Source organism: Rhinatrema bivittatum, chromosome 1, assembly GCF_901001135.1.
Source record: "Rhinatrema bivittatum chromosome 1, aRhiBiv1.1, whole genome shotgun sequence".
NCBI classification, from domain to species: Eukaryota; Metazoa; Chordata; class Amphibia; order Gymnophiona; family Rhinatrematidae; genus Rhinatrema; species Rhinatrema bivittatum.
The window spans coordinates 483,769,293-483,792,663 of record NC_042615.1 but is presented as its reverse complement, the minus strand read 5'-3'; the positions used below and the strand labels follow the sequence as shown (position 1 = coordinate 483,792,663).

The 23,371-nt window shown below is 46.3% G+C and overlaps 1 protein-coding gene across 2 annotated transcripts in view; it reads left to right on the top strand.

The window, feature by feature from the left end:
• Nucleotides 1-23,371, top strand: part of IQSEC2 (IQ motif and Sec7 domain 2) — a 415,732-nt gene that overhangs the window by 62,517 nt on the left and 329,844 nt on the right. For both annotated transcript variants that reach the window (XM_029607435.1, XM_029607469.1), the window contains exon 2: nt 667-696. In XM_029607435.1, the coding sequence (XP_029463295.1) occupies nt 667-696 (30 nt within the window). The remainder of the gene's footprint in view (nt 1-666; nt 697-23,371) is intronic.

Here is a 23,371-nt window from a genome sequence, read left to right as displayed (position 1 = left end):
GAAACAGACTGAGCACAGATTTATTCTTAATTCCGTTTCAAAAAGCAGTTAGTTTGAAACAGCCAACCAGTTACCACTGCCAAGGCCCCTTTTTGAAATCCAGGAAATCAGAGTTTACTTACAAAAACAGACAGAGCAAAGCTATGTACCGAATTCTAAGCGATTCAGCTGAATAAATCAGTTAGAGACTGGAGTTCAAATTCCCTCCAGGGAAACAGGGAATGCATTTCTTCACAGAAATAGTGATGGATGCATGGAATGGCCCTCCCCGCACAAGTGGCGAGCTCAAAAACGGTAACAGAATTCAAGAAAGCACGGGGGCTAAAGCCAGAAATCACATCAGGGTCTGGGGCATTGCAGCAGGGAGAGAAAACGGGCAGAGAGGGTGGGTATAGATTCAGATATCCATATTGGCGTGACAATTTCACGAGTGCTGCCAAAGTTAACACAGAAAATGGTAAAAAGGAAAAGAAAAATTATAATAACAGTAAAGTTACAGGACTGGTGCTGTAATCTTTATTTGCCATCATATTCTACGTTTCTGTATTTCTTGACCACACGGCCCAGATGGAAGACGTATATTGAGTCACGGCTTTACAAAGTACTCTGTGTTTTGGGTTGGTGGTTGGTTTTTGTTTTTTTTGACGTGGTCTTTCTTTCTTTCAGGTCTGACGGTGAGAATTCAAGGACAGTCAGGTCAGTAATGGTTCTATGCTTACTTTACTTTCTCCCACACCCTTTGCAAGCCGCCGAGCTCTGCCCGCCTCGGCGTGGGTCTGTGCATGACTTCTGAGGAATGCAAGGGAAGAGGGTTTCTAATCTTGCGCGACTGGTCCCCTGGGGCAATGAGGTCCTGCATAGGCAACGTTTGCTATTCCCCCCCCCCCCAGCTAGAGGTGGAAAGCGCAGGAGCCTGGAAACCAAATGCTCAGTGTCAGAGTGGGGCCTCACAGATTTGAATGTAAGCACCTTTTATAGAGTTTCATATGAACCGCCTGGTCATGGGTTACAGGGATCAAATGAAACAATGCTGTATTTTCACCTCTTTTTTTTTTTTTTTTGTTTCTCTGCAGCATGACAGTTTTCAAAACCATTTACCGGGATAAATAGTGATTTACCGGGGTACATTGGCCTGTCAATAAATTGCCCCCCTCCTTCCAGCTGTGTTCGGGCGTGCGCAGCATGCAGGTTCTTAGCTGGGTTAAAAGAAGCGAGCATGTGGGAATGTTTTTAGATCAGTGGAGGGAAACACTGATCGAGATTATCAAAAAGTACACACGCTATTTTACCCTCCTTCACCACAAAGTATGCATGCAAGTTTTCAAAAGAAAGGAGCGGCAAGTATGCCGGGTAAACGTACCCATGTGCTTTGGAACTACATGAGCTATTTGTAAATTATCTTTTGTGTAGATACTTTTGCCAGTATAGTGAATCATCCTAGATTTGTAAAGGTACTTAGAATATCTTTAAAGGTCACAAGAAGAAATCAATGATGAGGAGAGGGGAGTGAAAGGGTTATATAATGAATAAATAGTTTATTATACTTGATTGATTGCATTTATTTAAAGAAGTCAATGCAACTTGCAATGAAAAGGCACATCTAAAAACAAAGTCAACACATAAAAACAATGTACAATAAAAGACATTATAAAAACAAATACAATTACCATTAAAAATAAAAACCTGTATAAAATATGCATTCAAATAAAAAAAATATATATAATGATAATGGTAAAAATAAATATTACTTTGAATCTGAGTCAAACTTGTGCTTGCTACCAGTGAAGAGAATGGCTGTGACCCTACCCATATGCAAGCCTTCTCTGAAGACAGGCTGAGTTACCTAGTCACAGAAGAGGGTCATGTGACTGTACTCCGTTCCAAACAGGTGATCCTTCCAAGCTTTTTGGAAAGACCTAAAGGCCTGTAGTGCCCATGCATGAGAGTTCACTTGCTGCTGTAGGCCTGCAACTTCCCTCATGTCATCGTTGTCCACCAGAGACATTAGATGCATTTTTTTTTTTACAGTGGCTCCCACTACTTTTCTTGCAGTTTGCCTAATTTTCAGGGTGTTTGCTTTCAAAAACCCCTTAGATTCTCCTCAGTTAAGTTTTTTGGCATTTAACTTAGTTTCTTTGCTCACCATCATCTGTGAAACGGCCTGCAAACATTTTTTTTCTCTCACCATTATGGCTGCTTCATGCAGTCTGTCTGGTGAAATTTTTGAGTCATTTCAATCTTCCAAAAAAACTTGTTTGATTTTACTGCATTGATTTTCTTCTATCAGAGAGCATCACAAAGTTTATTACAAATGTTTGGGACAAAGTCACGATACCTCGGATTGCAAGATCTACACTCTTGGGTGTCACCAAAGCATGGTTTAAGCTCAGATCAGACCTTGCCTATCTTGCCTACAAACAGAACTCCAGCGCCTTGAAACTGACACTGAAAGCTCAATGTGAGGACCAGGGAGCCCACTATGCACTGGTTCTAAAGCCGTGCTGAAAAGCCCTCAGCTTCTTCTGCCCCTTGAGTAGGCAGAGGAATCAAAATAAATCTTGCTCTCCCTAATTGAGCTGAGTTCAGAATTGCTTAAGCAGAGCTGTGTCTTCAAGACCCTGGAAGCTCTGAATTGTCCAAGATGGCTATATCTCAATGTAAGACGTCAGCATGCTGACCTCTTGAGATCCTTCCTCCAGCGAGCCATGGAAGATGGAAACTCTCCTACCAGGCTGAGAACAGTGCTGTTCTCAGCACTCTTTGAGATTCATCTGCACAGGAGAATCACTGAGGCACTCGCATGACATGCCAAGGTTCAGAGGTCGGGGACTTTGAGAACATTGAGTGATCTGCCTCATGCTGCCTCTCCCTTTCAGTGATGAGCATGTTGACAGCAGTGCAGGTTCAGCACCTTGAGCTTGTCTGTCCCAGCACCATCTGCGCCAAGCAGTGGAGCCAAGCAGATTCAGACCGGGAAGCCTCTCCTGCTCCTCAGTGCCACTTGGTCCTGACATCCAAGAAGATAAAAGTTTCAGGCATCACACATGTTGCTGCATTCGCAGACATCCATTCGATATCCTGTTTCTGAATAAGAATCTGAGTCTTGTGGACCCTGTTTATTTGTTAGAGGAGTCATGTTTCGGAGAGCAGTATACCTCTGACCTCTCTTCAGGGTCTTCTCTGCCACAGATAGGGAACAGATCTCCTGAAGCCTTTCCAGCTTTTGTACAGAAGGATGGCCTAAGGGCCTGAGAAGGGCCTGCTGCTGGGGTGAGAGTTTAGTGAAAGAGTCAAGCAGGTGGGTGAAGTGGACCCAGGCCCAAAAGCAAGGGCAGTTTTTCCTTTTATTTTTATTGTGTTTATTGATTGCGTATTTAGCTCACACCTTTTCACTGGTAGCTCAAGGTGAGTTACATTCAGGTACATGGATCAGGTAAACAAATCACCTAGGTCTCCCCACTTTGAGCACCTCTGACAGCTCCCCAACTTTAGTACCTAGAAACTCTCACCAGAAGATAAATTAAGGACTCAGTCAAGGTATATTCAAAAAGACAACTTTTTATTCCCTGGAATTACCAGTAGTCAGAGTTTACAAAAGAGGTTTAAAAAATGTACTGATTAAATCAGTAGTTCATAGGCTTCCACGGTCAGGCCTCAACAGCATTCATCTCCAATTTATCATTTAAACTGTCAGATTACAAATTCTATCCTCAAGAGGGTACATAGTACTCTTCCCCACATCTTTCATTGTGATTCCATGACTTGCTTCCACATAGGGATTGTGCAATCAAGGCAAGTAACGCTTTCCTCAACGAGCCGCAGCATGGTCCTGTGGAGCTCCATAAGAACATGCCATACTGGGTCAGACCAAGGGTCCATCAAGCCCAGCATCCTGTATCCAACAGTGGCCAATCCAAGTCACAAGTACATGGCAAGTAAGTACTCAAACATTAGATAAATCACAAGCTACTTATTGCGCTGGAGGTGGACCCTTGGCCTGGTGCAGGATTGGTACGGCCCTCTGGTCGGCCCCAGAGAGCGCCTGCCACCAGGAGGTGGAGCACACGAGGTGACAGAGGCTAGCTGGAGCTTCGCCAATAACAGTCTGGAGTTTCCGCAGGTTGAGCCCTTGGGTACCCGGACCGCCTGGACTTAGGTGGGCCTCAGATGGTCTCCCGGAGAGATAGCGGAGGGGTGTGCCCACCATGAGCAAGGGTGCGCGGCTGATGCTAAGAGGATGGACCAGACCCGAACTGGAGGCTCCTGAGACCTCAGGGAGGTAACAGTTCAGGAAGGCTCTCCGGGCGAGACAGGCATCGCCTGCGGGTCTAGTCGGGTGAAGGCTGCGGGTAGAATCCAAGCAGGTTGGTCTGGTAGTCACGGAAGGCCAGAAGAGAGTGTCCGAGTGAAGCGCAAGGGTCAAAGCCAGAGTATCCATCCAGAACGGGTCAGTCCGAGCGTAGTCAAGGCAAGCAAGGGTCAGTTCCAGGCAGCAGATGAAGAGAGTAGTCAGACAGGCCGAGGTCAGTACCAGAGATCAGTCCGAGAAGGTACTACTTGAGTATGAACACAGGGCGCAGGAACACTGGAACACACGGAGATGCAGGAACACTAGAACAGACTGGAACACAGGAACAAGCAGGAACACGAAGACAAGTAGCAATACAGGAACGCAGCAAACTTGAGACCCTGAAGTGTAGATCCGTTTGCCAAGGCGAGGTCCTGGGGGTCAGGGCCTCGCTTTTATACTGGTTAGGTGATGTAATCGGGCTGTGCCGTGGAGCTGGTTCTCACCCTTGGCCCTTTAAAGGGCTGGGCGGTCCGCGCGCGCGTGCCTAGGGGCGGGGCCGGCGCCGGAGAGGACTCTGCGCTTCGGTGTGGAGCTAGACCTGATGCGGAGGGGCTAGGAGATGACTCCGCGGACAGGCGGTGCTGGCAGTGGCAGCAGGAGAGGATGGCCCGGGACCCGCTAGAGCAGGAGCAAGGTGAGCAGGCCTGGGTGCAGGCCTAGCGTGGATGGGACGCACAACACTACTATTGCTTATCGATTACCGTAATAGCAGTTTATGGATTTTTCCTCTAGGAACTTGTCCAAATCTTTTTTAAACGCAGTTACACTAACTGCTGTAACCACATCCTCTGGCAATGAATTCCAGAGCTTAACTATGCGCTGAGTGAAAAAGAATTTTCTTTGATTTGTTTTAAATGAGCTACTTGCTAACTTCATGGAGTACCCTCTGGTCCTTCTATTATCTGAGAGAATAGATAACCGATTTACATTAACTTGTTCAAGTCCTTTCATGATTTTGTAGACCTCTATCATATTCCCCCTTAGATGTCTCTTCTCCAAGCTGAACAGTCCCAACCTCTTTATCCTTTCCTCATAGGGGAGCTGTTCCATCCCCTTTATCATTTTGGTTGCCCTTCTCTGCACTTTCTCCAGTGCAACTATATCTTTTTTGAGATGCGGCAACCAGAATTGTAAACAGTATTCAAAGTGTGGTCTCACCATGGAGTGATACAGAGGCATTATGACATCCACCGTTTTATATGCCATTCCCTTCCTATTAATTCCTAACATTCTGTTTGCTTTTTTGACTGCCACAGTACACTGAGCCTATGATTTCAATGCATTATCCACTTGGACGCCTAGATCTCTTTTCTGGGTGGAAACTCCTAAGATGAAACCTAACATTGTGTAACTACAGCAAGGGTTATTTTTCCCTATATGCATCACCTTGCACTTGTCCACATTAAATTTCATCTGCCATTTGGAAGCTCAATCTTCCAGTCTCACATGGTCCTCCTGCAATTTATCACTATCCACTTGAGGTTTAACTACTCTGCATAATTCTGTGTCATCTGCAAATTTGATCACATCACTCGTTGTACCCTTTCCAGATCATTTATAAATATATTAAAAAACACCGGTCCAAGTACAAATCCCTGAGGCACTCCACTGTTTACCTTTTTCCATTGTGAAAACTGACCATTTAATCCTACTCTCTGTTTCCTGTCTTTTAACCAGTTTGCAATCCACAAAAGAACATCGCCTCCTATCCCATGACTTTTTAGTTTTCTTAGAAGCCTCTCATGAGGGACTTTGTCAAATGCCTTCTGAAAATCCAAATATACTACATTTACTGTTCACCTTTATCCACATGCTTATTAACCCCTTAAAAAAAATGTAGGAGATTTGTGAGGTAAGACTTACCTTTGCTGGAGTGGAGGAGTACCCTAGTGGTTAGAGCAGTGGGCTATGAATTGCAGAGACCAGGCTTCAAGTCCCACCATCACTCCTTGTGACCTTGGGCAAGTCACTTTACCCTCCATTGCCTCAGGTACAAACTTACAAGGTCATTTATCAAATTGTGTTAAGGCATTTTCGCATGAGAAAAATGCCTTAACGCACACGATAAGCACCATAACGCATGGTGTGATGCAAATTTTTAAAAGGAGAGGGGTTGGGGGTGGGATTTCAGAAAAAGTGGGCTGGCTTTGTAAAGTGCGAAGCCATAACACACAATATCGCCGAAAATAACGATACCTTTTTCAATTGCGTTAAGCTGTGTGATATCATGCATTATGCTCATAATGCAATTTGTGATTTTTTCACATATTCCATTTTTAGGCTGGGGAAGGGCCTGAGATAAGGGGCGGGGGGGGGGGGGGGGGGTGGGGTGGGGGAAGAGAGAGAGAGAGAGACTCTGGGGATGGCACCATAATAAGCAGCTATTTATGCTACTATAGGAGGCCCACCTAGTAATTCAAGGTGAGGTTTAGGTAGTAGTGTAGGGGTTAGGGGCCACTTTTACATGCAGAGTGAGACATACAAACAGAACGGTACACTCTTGTGAAGATTTGATGTCCTTCGGAGTGAGAAAACTCACACAAAGATGAGATTTGTACAGTGTTCTCTCAGCCTAGCTTGACGTTCCAGGTTTAACCATGGTCCCCTTGTGTAGGTCCACCAGGCTTGATGCAATTAAACCACTGTTGTTTTGGGTTGTAATCATCACTCTGTGGAGACCTCCTCAGTAGCTTCTTGGAAGCACAGTGCAGTCATGACAATGCCCCTTTTTGGGGCTTTACCTGCCACTTCATACCCCAGTGCCTTCTTAGTGCAGGTTAACCAGGGCTTCATTCCCAGCCTCTTGCCACTATGGAATATCTATGCATATCCCACACATGTTTTGAATTCCGTTACATTTTTGTCTGTGCTGCTTCCTCTGGAGGTGACTCTTTCTGTGAAAAGATATTTCCTGACTTCGTTCCTCGGTCTTACCTCCTTGGAGATTCATATTATGACCCCTAGTTCTACAGCCTGTGTTCCACTGGAAAAAAAAGTTTGCTCTTTGTGCATGAATTCCCTTCCTGTCCCCTTATCTCTCTTCTCCTTTAGGGTATACATGTTTAAGTCCTTATGTCTCATGTCATATTGCTTTTTCTCTGGACTGCCTCTATCCTTTCTGAGATACAGCCTCTAAGTGAGGTCTCACCAATGACCTGCACAGAGGGATTGTTATCTCCTTTTTTTTTCTGCTGGTCACACCTCTCCTTATGCACCTCAGCATCCCTGTGGCTCTGTCTTATCACACTGTTTCTTTACCTTGAGACCATGGGACACTCTCACCCGAGGGTCTCTCTCCTGGTCAGTGAGGAGTGCTTCGAGGCCTCAGAAACACCGAAAACTCTTACACATGAACACCAAAGGCCTGCAAGGGGTTCCAGGAAGCTCTGGAAAGATTGTTCATCTGGTGCCGAGCACAGTCACATGACCCACTTTTATAATTAGCGAACATCTATTACAGGTAAGCAACTTCATCTTTTTGGTTAGCTGATCCACCTTTTGGGGTTTTCAAAGCATAACAGAAAAGCTAATCATCTGGCTGTCATTTATTCTGACTTGTGAAAGATAGAGGGTTTTCTTCTCTTCTGGTTTTTGTGTGTGTGTGTAATATGAGTAGCATACAATGTTAAGCTTACCAGATTTTTTTTTTGTGTAATAAATGTTGAGCCCGGTCAGTCCTGGTTTAATCCCCATTGCATGCATGGGCATGTGGTTCTGATTTCTCTCCATACATGTGGATAAAACCAGAACAGGCTTTAGCCCACCTCTTAGGACATGAAGCTGTCTGGTTGCCTTATCCAACCAACAATAGTTCAGCTATCGCGGGCCTTTTCTTCTCCACAGTCGCATTCCCTTCACTTGAGAGGAAGGGGGAGGACGGAAGGCAGATCCGTGCCTGCTGCTGGAGCTTCTGACAGGCCCTTGGGGAGGGGAGGAATGCCCTGGCACTTGCACCACGGGAAAGTGGGGAGAGATTGATTTTATACCCTGGCAGGTGCAGATAGTGCCCCTGTGGGTCTTTCTCAGCACCCTTGTAGTGAAACATCACAATGGTCAGGGTGACCTGTGCCATGTGGGGCAGCGTCAACACCTTATATTGTTCTCTGCCTGTTTAGTACATTTCATCTGGCAGTGGTTTCTTCCTGCACAGGGAAACGGGAAGCCCTGCTTTCCTCTCTTTCTTGAAATTGTTCTGTAATCCACCAGAAGAGGGGGGAAAGGGGGCAGGTTCTTTGGGGAAACAGCACCCCTCAAACTGCCACAGAATGTCTTGCCTGCTCCCCTTTAGTTGCTGTTATTCCTAGTTCCTTAGAATTTCACGTTTTACCTTGGATATATTAAAGCTGGAGTGTGTCTTTTTGTTAGGGACACCCCCAGGTGTTCCCCCAAGTTTGCAAGCCAAATTCTTTTGTTGCTTTCCAGGCTCATGTGTCTGAGGAGTCCTAGCTGGTGAAAGGGTTTGGATGATGAACAGGGGTACAGCATTCCCTGCTATACTCGCATCCATAAAGGCAGGGGTGACTGAGTAACAGTAACGCAGAGCCTTGTAGTATTTACGGCTTTCCTAGGACTGGAATAAAAATGAGGAGGAAAATAATTTCTTTTAAAAACGCAGCTGCCTTTCCTTCTGTTGTCTTTCTCTATAGTGTTAATGGGGCTATATGCTGTTTTATTTATATTATTTTTCTTTGATGCGGCACGTGCCTTTTCACTGGTAGCTCAGGGCGAATTACATTCAGGTTCCGGGGGGGGTTATTTCCTTGTCCCCAATCTAAGGGGGTCGGTTACCAAACTGCTACTTTCCAGGCCCAGATTTAGGCATCAGCAACATAAGCAACTGCCTCCGGTGCCAAATTTTGATAGGTGCTGGAGCGTTGCCACTGCCGCTATTGCCTCTATCGGGGCCCGCCTGCCAGCTGCTTACCTAAAGCGCCTGTGTCTCCATCCTGCGGCGGCAGCAACTTGGAAAAAAAAAAATAAATTCAGCTTTGGCCTGCAGTTGTCTGTTGTACGCTGAAGGCCCTGCACAGGAAGCCCGTGTGGGAGGGAGGGCGCTGGGCTGCTACAGGGGCCTTTAGTGTGACGGGCAGCTGCAGGTCCTGCACCAAATTTGTGTTTTCAAGTTGCTGGCCGCTGCAGGATGAGGACACTGCCACTTTAGGTAAGGAAGCTGGGAGGGGGTGGGCTGGCAGTGGACACCCCCACCCTACATCTTGGGGGAAGGGAGGGGAGGGGGCGCCCGCTGCCCTACCACCCTTCTTGCACTGCCTGTGGGCCCCAGAAAAGTAAATCTGGCCCTGGTATTTTCCCAAGAGAGAGCTTAATAAGCCCCACAGTATTACCACAGGGAAAAATATCAGGAGGTAGCAGCCCCCCAAAAATTCAGCATGATGGTGGCCCCCACAGCCTGGGGATGCTGCCTTCTTAAAGAGCCCTAGCGGCACGGCCAAACACCTTCCCTCCAGTATTGACGAGTACCTCTGTCTCACACTCCACCCCCTCCCACTGCCCCTGGAAGCAGCCAAATTATCCAAAAAACGTTTCACTCCCCAAACCCCTCCTCTCCCCCCTCCCTGTCCTACGTTTGTCCCTATCACCAGGGGTGTTTCAGTAAGGATGGGGTGAACTGGTAGAGGGGCAGGGGTTTACAAAAAGGGAGGGGGGAGGCCCTGTATTTGGCATTTTAATTTTGTGTGAAACGTTTTTGGGATACTCTGGCTATTTCATGGGTTGGCGGGAGTGACACAGGTGTCTTGAGAGTCTCCCGGGCATTTTGCTAATACTTGGGGGGGGGGGGGGGTTGGGGGGAGAGATGAGTTGGGCTGCTAGGGCCCTTTAAATGACTGACCCGGGAGCACTAGATCATGCATTAGCTTTCTCATGCTCCCAGTGAAAGTTAGCTACAACTTCAGAGTTGTAGTTAACTTTCCAGAAAATAAGGTGGCTTGTGAATTTTCGGGTAAGCCATGTTATTTAGTCATGAGTTGCTTTGCATGAAAAGCAGCTCATTATCATTTTTACATTATCAGGAGGGGGGGGGGGAGGGGGCAGAGAAATAATGCATTCTATTTAAAATACTGCACCATGTTACTGTATTAAGGCATTTACTTGCAGTAAACACCTAATGCAGCTTGGTCAATGATGCCCTGAGTTTGTACCTGAGGCAATGGAAGATGAAGTGACTTGCCTAAGGTCCCAAGGAGCAGCAGCTGGATTTGAACCCTGGCTTCCCAGCCCACTACACTAACCACTAGACTGCTTTACGCTGCTGTTGTTTCATGTGCTGGGCTTGGCCCTGAGGTGTGAGCGTGTGAGGGTTGGGAGGAACTAGGTTTGTTAGCTAGCAGGAGAGCAGTTGGGCTTGTTGGCAAGGTTGAGAGCAAAGGAGAACAAACACAGTCTGTGCTTCAGCAGACAGTTCTACTCTGTGGTGTAGCCAAAAGAGCAAAGAGTTAGGAATGGGAGGAGAATTAAAAAGTTCAATTGCAATTTTCAAGCCAGTAAGATCACCAAGCAGGCCCCCTCTTTGTGGTTTTTACTGGCAGAGGGATTGATGAGGAAGTGTGCATGCATGTGTGTGTGTGTGTGCCCATCGTCCATATGGAAGGGCACCTGCTTCTTTCCTGCTGTTCTCGCAAACGTCTCAGATCTAGTAATGAATGTGCATTTTCTCCAGACATACCACTACTCATGTTCACATAAGGAGGAATCGGGTGGCAAGTTCCACAATAATAGTGGAGTAACTAACCCTACCCTTGGGTTAGCTATTTCAGGGATGACTAAGGCTGGATTAAATGGATGTGAGTGCAGTTTTGGTGCCAACACAAGGATTAAATCTGAATAGAAACAGAAAGTAAGCTACATTTAATTCTAGAGTAGCTCCGCAGTGTGAACAGGGAGTGAAGCTGCATTAACTAATACAGGGTCTGTATATGAAAGCTGTTCCCTTCTCGCCTTTGGTCCCTCCTCACGCTAAGGGATTAATAATGCATTGCTTGTAGGGGATGGGGGTAGGAAGGAACAAGAAATGGGTGGGGAGGAGGCTAGATAGCAGCCTCACTTTCTAGTTGTACAGAAGCTTCCTACTGCTTTGGCTTGCTGAATTCCTAGAAACGCAGACTATGGTGGCAGATAAAGACCTCCAGGACCACCTAGCCTCTGCCACATTCTCTCTTTCTGCTACATTACCACAGATCCTGTGCAAACTTTGGTTTTACTCCTCTGTGTGATTTTTGTCTATGGTACTGCTGACAAAAGCTAGGCGCTGTTACCTTGGGCCAGGCGGCCCATCGCCACTGCCAGGCCCTGCACCTTGTGCTGTAAGCACAGTGCCACATTGCCTTTCTTTCCTCAGGCGGCCTCAGGCCTCCTTGGAGTCTTTCTTTCCAGCTCTGAATTTCACTTTGCAGCACAGAACAAAGTGCAGCAGAATGTAGCCCTCCCACACGCTCTCACTCACCCACTGTCTCCTTCCTGCATGCTGTCTCCCTTCGTCTCTCTCACCGTCTCTCTCTCTCTCTTTCCCTCCCTCCCACATGCTTTCACTCACTGACTGTCTCCTTCCAGCCTGCTGTCTCTATCTCTCCCTCCCTCCTGCAAGCACTTTCTCTCCATCCCACATGCTCTCGCTTTTCCACTGTCTCTCTCTCTCTCTCTCTCTCTTCCTCCCTCCTGCACACATCCCTCCTTTCTACATGCTCTCATTTGCTCACTATCTCCTTCCTGCCTGCCTGATATTTCTCTTTTTTTCTTTCTTTCTCTGTTTGCTTCTCTTTCCTTCCAACATGCACTCATCCACTGTCTCCTACTTGCCCCCTGTCTCTCTCTCCCCCCCCCCACTGCAATCGTCCTATTTCCCGTCTATCTGACCCCCCCCCCCTTTTGTTGAAGGGGTTTGTATGTGACTCAGCGTGTTCCCGGTAATATTTCTGGATACCTTTAAGAGCTGAACTCACTTCTCTCTGTCCAATGCTGCATTCTCTCACAGAATTCATCACCCAGGCAGCAAAGATTTTTTTTGCCCCAGCTCCTGCCTCTCCCTTTCCATATCTAACACTGCTGCAGTCCAACTCCTCTTTCTCCTTCTAACACTTTTATACCTCAGCTTCTTCCCTGATCCCATCTCTTCTCTTTTCACTCATCTCTATCCCTTTCTCTCCTCTTCTCTCCCTTCTCTGATCCCTCTTTCCTTCTCTGCTCCTCCCTTCTTATCTCTCCATGTCTCCTTAATCTTATCCTCTCTTCTTTCAGCAAATTCAGATCTCAGCTGCTGAGCATGTGCCCAGGAGGGAAGGGTTAGGGCGACTGTTGTAGTAAGTGATTTGATCTTTAAGAATGTAGGTAATTGGGTGTCCGATGCATGTAAGGATTGCTTGATACCTTGCCTGATGATCTTAAGGTGGCCAAACAGATGGATAAAGTGAGGGTAAAAGCCGTAAAAAAAGGTGATACCTCCCCTGGAGAGGTCACAGGTGAGAATACTGTGTACAATCCTGGAGACTGCAACCTTCAAAAGGATATAAACAGGATGGAGTCGGTCCAGAGGTAAATGTTCTAAAGCATATGGGGGTAGACTTAAAGATCTAATCATTTGTACCCTAGAGGAAAGGTGAGATAGGAGAGATATGATTGAGACATTTCAATATCTCAAAAGCTTCCATGATGAGCCTTTATCAACGGAAAGGAGGCTCTAGAACGAGGGCTCATGAGATGAGGTTGAAAGAAGGTAAACTCAAGAGTAATGTTAGGAAATATTTTTTTACAGGGAGGGTGGTGGATGCATGGAACAGACTCCCAGTAGAAGCAGTGGAGACAAAAACAGTATCTGAATTTAAGAAAGCATGGGATAAATACAGGGGATCTCTAAGAAAGTGTTGAGAATTATAGTGCTAAATTAATTGGATGGATAGGCCATATGGTCTTTTTCTAATGTCATGTTTCTATGTTTCTATGCCTGCCTGGTGCACAGTTAGCGGACGTTTTGTGCCACTTAGATAGGATATTAGAGTGCTGGGAAGGAACCAGCTGACATGATACATGTAGGTATCAATGACATAGGACACATGGGGTAACTTGCACAGAGTGGCAGTTACTGCCATGGGAAGTTTGCTGGGCAGACGGGATGGATCATTTGGTCTTTTTCTGCTGACAATATAATGTTACTATATTATCATATTAGATTTTTTGAAGATGTAAATAAACATGTAGATAAAGGTGAGCTGGTTGATTATAATATATTTGGATTTTCAGAAGGCATTTGACAAAGTCCCCCATAGAGAGTCTTCAGGATATTAAAAAATTATGAGATAGGAGGTAGTGTCCTATTATGGTTTGATAACTAGTTAAAAGAACAGGAAATAGAGGGTAGGATTAAATAGTTTTTCTAAAGGAGAAAGATTATTAGTGGAGTACCACAGGGATCTGTACTGTTTAATAGATTCCTAAATGATCTGAAAAAGGGAACGATGAGTGAGGTGATCAAATTTGCAGATGACACAAAATTATTAAAAGTTGTTAAAATAGCAGTGGGTTGTGAGGAACAACAGAGAGATCTTGTGAGACTAAAAGACTGGGCATCTAAATGGCAAATGAAATTTAATGTGGAAAAGTGCAAAATGATGCACATAGGGAAAAGTAATCCTAATTATAGGTACACAGTGCTGGGTTCCGTATTAGGAGTCACCACCTAGGAAAAGGGCTTTGGAGTCCTTGTGAACAAATGCATTGAAATCTTCAACTCAATATGAGGCGATGGTCATAAAAGCCAATAAAATGTTAGGAATGAGCTGAAAAGGAATGGAGAATTAAATGGAAAATATTATATTGTCTCTGTATCGATCCACTGTGCGAAGCCCCTTGAATATTGCGTGCATTTCAGCTCATCCCATCTCAAAAAAAGGCTTAGCAGAATCTGAAAAAGTACTGAAAAGGGCAACACAAATGATAAAGGGGATGGAGCAGCTCCCCTATGATGAGAAGCTATGCAGGTTAAGACTCTTCAGTCTGGAGAAGAGAAGACTAAAAGGAGACATGAAAAGAAGTTTCTAAAATGATAAGTGGGATGGGATGGATAAATTAAGGAATCTGTTGACAGAGGAGGTGATTAAGGCTACTGATGTAGCGGAGTTTAAAAGTGGATAAGTTCCTGGATAAGTTCCTGGAGGAAAGTTCCTGGATAAGTTCCTGGAGGAAAAGTCTGTAAAACATTATTAGCTGGCAGGACTAGGGAAAGCCATTGCTATCCCTTGGGCATGAGTAACAAGAAATAGATCTACTTTTTGGAATCTGCTTGGTACTTGTGACTTGGAGTGGCCAGTGTCGGGTGCTGGGCTTGCTGGAGTTAAGGTCTGGCTCTGCATGGCACTTCTCATGTCGTTATAGGAGTGAAGCCAAGCAGCTCCTTGCAGACACAGGCCTTGCAAAAGTGGAGCCATGGAGCACTATACATAAGGCAACTGCTGAAAGCAGACACTTTTAGGGTGAAGCCAGGCTGCGCTATATGTCTCTGTCCCGTTCCTCTCCTTCCTCCCCTGCCTTTTATTTTCTGTCCTTCCTCTGTCTCTATCCTTGCATGACTGCCCTCCCTTTCCCTCCCTCTTTTCTGTTTCATGCCTTTGGTAGGTTTCTCTGGTGAGGATATATAGTGGCACTGAGGCAGCTATACAGAATGTGGGGGTGTAAGTGGCAGAACTGGCAATCTCGCTGCCCTGACCTCTGTGACAGAGCAAAAGCCATCTGTGCAGGCGTAATGCCATTATGGAGTCTGGCAGTAAATGCTTCCGTCAGTGACCTGCAGGATGCTGTTAGAGCCCAACACACAGCCCAGAAACAAATCAAAGTATGGAAAAGCTGACTTATATACTGCCAGGTGGTAAATGCTGAGGTGCATCCTGCCTTACAGTGTGAAAATACAGGCAAAAACTTTTATCCTGTTACTCTCTTCACTTTTTTTCTCCTCTCTCTCTGATGCTCCTCCTGGAATATCTGCATACCTCAGAGGTAGGGAGCTTCTCTCTAATTAACACACCATTCCCGGTATCAAAGCCTATGGCAGTGCATCTGTACACCTCAGAGGCAGGGAGCTTCTCTTGTCACCGACATACCATTCCCACTGGAGCAGTGTGTTTGCATACCTCAGAGGCAGGGAGCTTCTCTTGTCACCGACATACCATTCCCACTGGAGCAGTGTGTTTGCATACCTCAGAGGCAGGGAGCTTCTCTTGTCACCGACATACCATTCCCACTGGAGCAGTGTGTTTGCATACCTCAGAGGCAGGGAGCTTCTCTTGTCACTGACATACCATTCCCACTATCAGAGCTTGCACCAGCTCTCATTCTGCTATAGAGTTCTGTTGCCATGGAAATGACAGCAAGAGTACATGCCTGCTGAAAGGCCTCCTCCTACCCCTTTCTCCCCCCCACCTTTGTTCCTTAAGTGAGAAAAGTGAGTCTTAATTCTAATCATGCAGTCACCAGCCCCCCCCCCCCCCCCCCTCTGCCAGCGTCTGTAGCATGTGAGCATGTGGGGAGCTGAGGGGGTGGCCAAACTGTCCCAGCAAGTTGCAACAGCTGATGTGGAAGTCCAGAGGAGGGACTGGAATGACACATGCCTATGGGAGAGGGTGTGGCCGACCTTTCGACACTGATGCTGTCTTTCCCTTCTCTGCCAAAACCCTTGCTTCCCACAGAGGATAGCCTTGAGGCTGCCGGCTCTGGAATCCTGACCATGGCGATGTCATGCTGGGATGCAGTGAAAGATGTCTTTCCATACAGCCTGCAGATATCACTCTTACAAATAATTAATCTTGGCCCTCTGGTGAGCTGTGTTTCCAAGTCCCCCTGATCCTCCCTGGTAAGAAGTATCTGTGTTTCTGTCTACCCCAAGCCCTCCAGGACCTTGTAGACAGGCCTGGATTTGTCAGTAGGCACACTAGGCCTGTGCCTAGGGTAGCAGAAACCTGGAGGCAGCAGGCTGGCCAAAGATTTGCTGCCTTTCAGTTGTGCTGAATCTCATTCAGCAGAGAACAGCCCTCTCTCCTCCCTGATCCAGTGCCTCCCTTCCAGGCAGGAGAGCATGTAGCAGACAGATTATGGGGGATCATTTTGGGGAGACTAGGCATGGCTGAATATAGATCATTGGAGGGTGGGAAAAGAGGCTTGGGGATGAGTGTGTGTGTCAGATTGGGTGGGATGTTAGAGAGGGGGATGCAAGGAGGAACAGGACTGGAGCATGGTAGGGACATCTCCCTCCTCTCCTCCCCACCCACTACAATTCAAATCCTCCCTCCCTTGATCTTGGATTCTATTCTCCAGATCCTGGAACCTCCCTTCCTTCCTTCCTACCTCTCTCTTCTCTCCAGATCCTGAAAGCCACTCCCCAACTCTTTCTCCTTCCTCCTCCCCTTCTTCAGTCTAACATCCTTCCTCTCTCTCCTGTTCCTCTCTCTCCTGTTACCCATCACGGGGAAGATTCCTAATCTTCCCCGTCTCCCATCTTCCCCATCCCGAGCCCTCTTTCCTTTTCACACTCCTCACCACATTCCTGATCCCCCTTCTCTCCCCCTCCCCTCCCCATCCCTGTCTCCTCCCTTTACTGGTACTTGAGATCACTTTTCTTCACCCAATAAAAATAATATAAAATTATACTAATCATAGTATAAAACTACTTTATTTTTATAGTGTAACATAAAAGGTGGAAATGTTTGCCAATTTGCTTCTTAATTTTTAAATTTTTGCTACAACAGAATCTACCCCTAAGCAGCCACTGGAAACTAAGGGACTGTGCCTTAGACCTTCTGCTCCCTGTTGTTCAGCCTTGGGGGAGCAGGTGGGGTGATAGGGGGCGACAGCACCAATGGTGTCTAGGAGTGCCAAAATCCTAAATCCATCACTGCGTGTAGATGAGAAAGTGAAGTGCAGACATTTATAGTGAGGCAAGGAGGGCTTGTTATTCCATTCTTCTGTTTAAAAAATTGTGTTTGCTGATTTTTTTTGGAAAAATGTGGCTGAAATCACCTAGCAGCTCGGGAGTGAAGGCTGATAAGAAATTCTCAGCATGGAGGGTAGAGAAAGGAGAGGAGAAGAGGAGGAGGAAGGTGCTGGTGATTGCAGCAGACACCATGAAATATTTCTATAGCAACAAGAAATACACCGAATAGAAATTAAAAAAAAAGAGAGCAAAAGGGATGCTGGAAATAGCTTCCACTGCTTATGAAAGAACTTAAAAAGGGGGAATTATAGATTTACTGGTGGCCAAAATGTTTTGATTTAATATAGAAAATGCTTTTTTTGTCTTGGGCAGGAAGTGGAGCTTGGTTGAAAGTTTCAGCAACGGTTTACAGAGGTGCTGCACTCTAAGCAAGTCCCTCTCAGGGATAGTATTTCAGCTCAATATCCCATTCCCCTGAAATGTGGCAGAGGCTCCTGAAGTGAGATTTTCTTATTGTAGTGCTAGAAGTAGGAATTTCCTATAAGAAAAAATCGAGAAGTGGAATTATCAAATCTCAGGTGATTTTAGCTTTGGACAGTTATCAGATCTGGATGTTTAGAAGGGGGAATGCTCATGGATTCAGGAGTATGTAGAAGGGAAATGTGCTCAAATTTGGGATTGTTTGAAAAGATAGTTCTTGGAATTAAGATTGTTCAGAAGGGAGCTTTAATTCTGTAACGTTTGAATCTTTTAATTTTGTATCCCTATGGTACCAAGGGAAATTTGAATTTATGTTTTATGAAAGATTGTGCAGATAGCCAGAACTGTGTGATCCCTAAAGTTATGGGGAAATCTTAGGACTTTTGTCTACAATGCCTAATAATGTAGATTTTTTTTTTTTTTTTTTGCATCAAATTAAACTCTGCCTGTCTGGCAGTCCTATTCAGGGAACCTTTGTGTGAGATTCTCTTTCAGCTGCCAGCACCCTGGCCACCCTGTCACAACATGCTGTTAGAAGTGGGACTTGTTCCCTATTTTGCATAGAGCAGGAGGCTGTGCTAAGTGACAGAGATGGGCTCTAAAAAGGTACCGAGTTGAATTACGGAATGGCAATGGCAGGAGAGAGCGATCCAGCAGCAGTTTACCTTGCAGCATCTGCTAGTTTAGCAGCAGGAGACTGAGAGACAGATTGCCGAAACACTCAGAAGAGCTGTGGGTGGCACTTCCAAGAGGAAGAACCATAATCAGCAAACTAAATATTTGTGATCCCAGGGTGAGGGTTATTAGCCTGGGCTAAGCCGGGACCTCAGGAAGACCCAAAGGTGTTCCTGGTGATCTGGATGCCACTTAATAGCCAAAAGAAAAACAAGCAAAATATTTAGCCTGATATTTTGTGGGAATGTACTAGCAGTGTGTCAAGCCCTGGACAATGGTTCTTTCTCAAGAATTATGAACAGGTGAAGGGAACCAACCTCAAGTTACTGGAATCTCACCCAGAGAGTTATCCAGGCCCAGGTGGGTCTCTGGGTTAAAGGGTAGTCAACAGACACTGTGAAGAGACTTTACAGATCTCAAAGGGGAAACTTGATTTTCTGGAGGAAAAGAGAATACAGAGTGGAAGGCCTTTCACATATAGGTTCCAAAGCAGAAGAAACATATCTCATGTTTGAGAAAAGTTCTCTAAGGAAGCACTTCCCTTTCCAATTCTTGCCCTATTAAACACTGAATTTAAGGGGACTCACAATAGTTATAGATTTGTGGCAGATATAGAGGAAAGAGCTCCTATGTGTGAGTTGTCCTTTTATTGGAGTGTGATTATGCAAGATACCAGTTGAAATCATATGAAGCCACTGCCTACCTCCACCAGGCTGTGCCCAGAAGACACAGGGTGAAGGCTCTGGTTCAGAAAGGTTTATAACCCCCCTCTCCCCCTGTCTGGGTACATAAAATGATGGAATGAGACTTCCCTGTTTTAAAAGGGTTGTCTCTTCTATATTTCTTTTTGTGGGCTTTTACAATGATCATGCAGATGGTGAAGTTGACCTTTATGGTGACAGCAGAGTAAAAGATTAAACTCTTTCATCTTCCCTGACTAGATAGGGAGGCTACCCCTCCATGAACTTTGAGCTCCTGCTTCATCCCAAGGCTGGTGGATGAAATAACTGTGACAGACACCGAGTTCCAAAATGTAAAAAAACCTCTTAACTTTATTTTCTAGAATAACCCAGCCAGCAAAAGTATATGCAGAGATGAAAGCATGATAAAAAATGAGCATTGAACAAATCAGAATTCATGGGTATATTAACAGTCAGCATGTTACAATAACTCCCTCTTGGCAGGGTAACGAAAGGGTATCCTCTTCCTGACTCATAATTTTCCCCGTAAAAATCTGGAAGGCTGGTATATACTCCCACCACATCTCACATTGCCATATATACTATAGTGAGGACAATTGGAGGCAAGTACCGCATCTCTTGCATACCCATATCAAACTTCTCATCTAGTGGAGGCCAAACATGGTTTACTCATCCTCTGATCTCCACTCTTCACGGTCCTCTTACCGCAGGTTTCCCTGGACAGCTGCACTGCCTGGACCCCCCTGGGGCACTCACCTCATCTCCAGACTTCTTCTGCTGGATGCCCGGTTAAATCCTCTGGGGGAAGAAGAATCCCGCTTCTAGCATCTCCATGGACATTGACCTTTCTGCTTGCTTCTCTCCAGTCGATTCCTGTAGATGAAGAGACAACCTCCACTTCTTCAGGGCTGCAGAGAACGCATCTTGCTGCTGCTCTGGCAGGCATTCTGAGAGCTCCTGAACCTGCTTCCACAGATTCCGGTTGTATTGGGTCATATACAATTGGTAGGAGGCAATGCGGGTGATGAGCATAGTGCCCTGAAAAACCTTTCAACCTAGGGGATCCAGTGCCCTATGATCCCGGCCCGGAAGGGCGGAGGCATGGGTGCAAGAGCGCTTGGCTTTTTTGAGAGCAGACTCTACCATCACCGATTGGTGAGGGAGGTGGCGCCTCTCAAATTCCAATGCATGTTGGACCAAATAGATGGCATTTGCCTTCCTGTTCACCATAGGAACTGATACCGGATGTTCCCAAATCCTGAGGAGAAGTTCCTTAAAGATATCGTGGACTGGAACAGCCACTATCTCCTTTGGGGTATCGGCAAACTGGGAATTTCCAGCATTTTATGTCGAGCGTCCTCCTCTGTGAGGAGCTGAAAGGGGATGGCTTCAGCCATGGCCTGGATGAAACCAGCAAAGGAGAGGTCTTCTGGGGGAGACCTATGCCTTTCATCTGGCGGCGAAGGTTCTGATAGGAGATCACTGGAGTCCTCAGAAGAAGACTCCAATTTATCATCTCCCCAGGGGTCATATGGACCCTCCTCCTCGCTAAGGTCCCTGGGGGGCCTGCTTGGTTGGGCCCTGTCCAAGCTCCTCAGTCTGGGCACCAAGGACATTGAGGGCACCGGGGGTCCCGGTGGCCTTGAGGGCGGCAAAGGCACCAATAGTAATGAGGTTCCTGATGCCCTAGACAGGGGGTCAGGGAACTCTGGTCATGGGACCAATGGACCCGACGGTGCCGTGGCCACAACAAATCTTCCTCGCTCCAGAGGGGAGCATCGGTGGCCATTGGGGAACAGAATGTCCCCTGGGCACTGGTTGCGGTGGAAGTACACTGAGGAAGACCTCCAGATGCTATAGCAGGGGCACCAACAGAGATGGCGCAGGCTCCGGCACTGGTATGGGAGCTGGTGCCGGAGGTGGTTCAGTGCCCCACAGGGCTCGGAGCACTGCGCTCTGTGTCCTGCAGTCTAACTCCTCCTGGAAGGGTGAAGCTAGGACCAATGGAGGAGGATGAGGCATCACTGGAGCATCCTTGGAGCCCCGAGGAGGCTCGGTGCCTGACACCGATATCGGTAGGGAAGTCCTGGGACTCCCGGGTCTGTCAGAGGATGAGATCCCCTCACCACAGGGTCACTTCACTGGCGGCATGGCAGGCGCCGTTGCCACTCTGGTGCTGCACCGGTTCTGGACGGTGACAGTGCTTGCAAGACTTCTCACGATTCTCAGCCCGGTCTTTCCCTGGCACTGAGGAAGCTGAAGATCCTGAGGTCTTCAAGAGTGTCGACAGCAGAGATAGCCTATTGCCAGCTCCTCTTTCCCTGGTCGAACCTGCTGGGGGTGTGGATAGGGCCAGGGAATCAAGAGGCTCACCATGGCCCCTAGGCATTGATGTCTCCGATGCCGGCATGGATGGAGTAGACTTTTTGGAACTGAACAGATTCTCCATCTTATTTAGCCAAGCACGACTGCCTTTGGCGGTCATCTGATCGCACAGCTGACACCCTCGGACGTCGTGCAATGCCCCAGGCAGAGGATGTAAACCTTGTGCGGATCAGTAATAGATATGGTCCGTGGGAACTGGACGCACAGTCGAAAACTGGACGACGCCATGAAAAACAGCCAGCAAGCGTTCAATGACCGGTGGCCACCAAGGAACGACATGCCAAGAATCGATTGCAAAGAAGGTAAAAATAAACCTACCAATCCATAGAAGGTACACCGACTGGAGAAGGGGGACATGACGTTGAAAAACGGGAAAAATTTGAAGAAAAATTTTCAATAAGAGCAGAACTCCAAACCACAAGGCAACTAACACCGTGGAAAAAAAGAGACTGAAGGGGGACCCCACGTGGATAGTGGCATGCTGGGCATGCTCAGTGTGCCAGTCAAAGTTCTAGAAACTTTGACAAAAGTTTTCCGTGTCGGGCTCCATCTGATGATGTCACCCATCTGTGAGGACTACCATCCTGCTTGTCCTAGGAGAAATGCTCACACACCTAAAATGCTACCTGGTGGCAAACCACTATTACTACACATATAAAGGTTTAAAACATTTTCCAAAAAACAGATACATTAATAATTCCCCTCCCCCCCCCCCCCCCCCGAACATTCTGGACATCCATCAGGCTCACAAAGGGCACACCAATAATTGGGAGTCACCCTTCCCTTAAATAACTGAGTCGACAGAAAACATTATGAACCAGTTCATATTTCCTGGAGATACTGGAGCCTATTTTATATACAGCTACACATAGACGTAATGATCCGCACCTGCGGGCCTCTTATACTGTTGGAATCTTTTATCCCGGAATCCCTAATGTTTCAATACATTAGCCTCGCATACCGAAAAACCAGAACAATAAATAAGTGACAGCAAGAGAACCACAAAGTACTAATAATAATGTGCAATCACTGAGCCAAAAGTAATACTTGTGAAAGCTTCCTCACTGCTGTCAGGACCTCTGTATATGGTCCCTCGAATGGCCAATTCTCAGATACCCCAAGCAGCTTGCAGTGATTTGCATCTGAGTCTGTTTCAGATTGTCCATAAGATTTTTATTTTCCCTTCACTTGCTTTTATATTTTATACCCAATTTTATGTCAAGTGTTTCATTCTCTTTGGATGTATGCAGTGTTTTTATCATTGTGAGACATTTCTCTATGGCCTACTTTTCAAAGTCTATGAGCCTATGTGGGAATGGCTTTCTACTCTACTCTTAGTGCTTTTGTGAACAGCATATTACTGGCAGGGCCCTTTGAAGAGGAGGACTCCTTACCTGCCACAAAGTCAATGGTGTCTAGCACATGTGTTATCACTTTGTTAACTCATTCAATGCACAATAAACTATAATGCAGTTTGATAAATGATCCCTAAATTTATTATATTCTCATATCTTTGGTACTTGGCAAGTGAAAATTCATGTACTGTAACTGTTTCTTCACTTACAGCAATTCTTCTAAGACTCTTCAAGTTCTGAGGCTGCCTGGACAAGTTTTGTTTTCCCAGATGTTTTTGCTGCTTCTTAAGTTGATTTAGGGCTGGATTTAAGATTAATGCGGCCATAGCAGAAGATTGGGGATGATGGGTTTCACTCCTGGAAATCAGCAAGAGTCTCAGTTTTTTGATTACCTTCAAAATTTGGCACCCTAGGCAGCTGCCTATATTGCCTGAGCCTAAATCTGGCCCTGGGCTGATTCCATAAAGTTGTTCATATAGCTGCAAAGCTGCAAAGT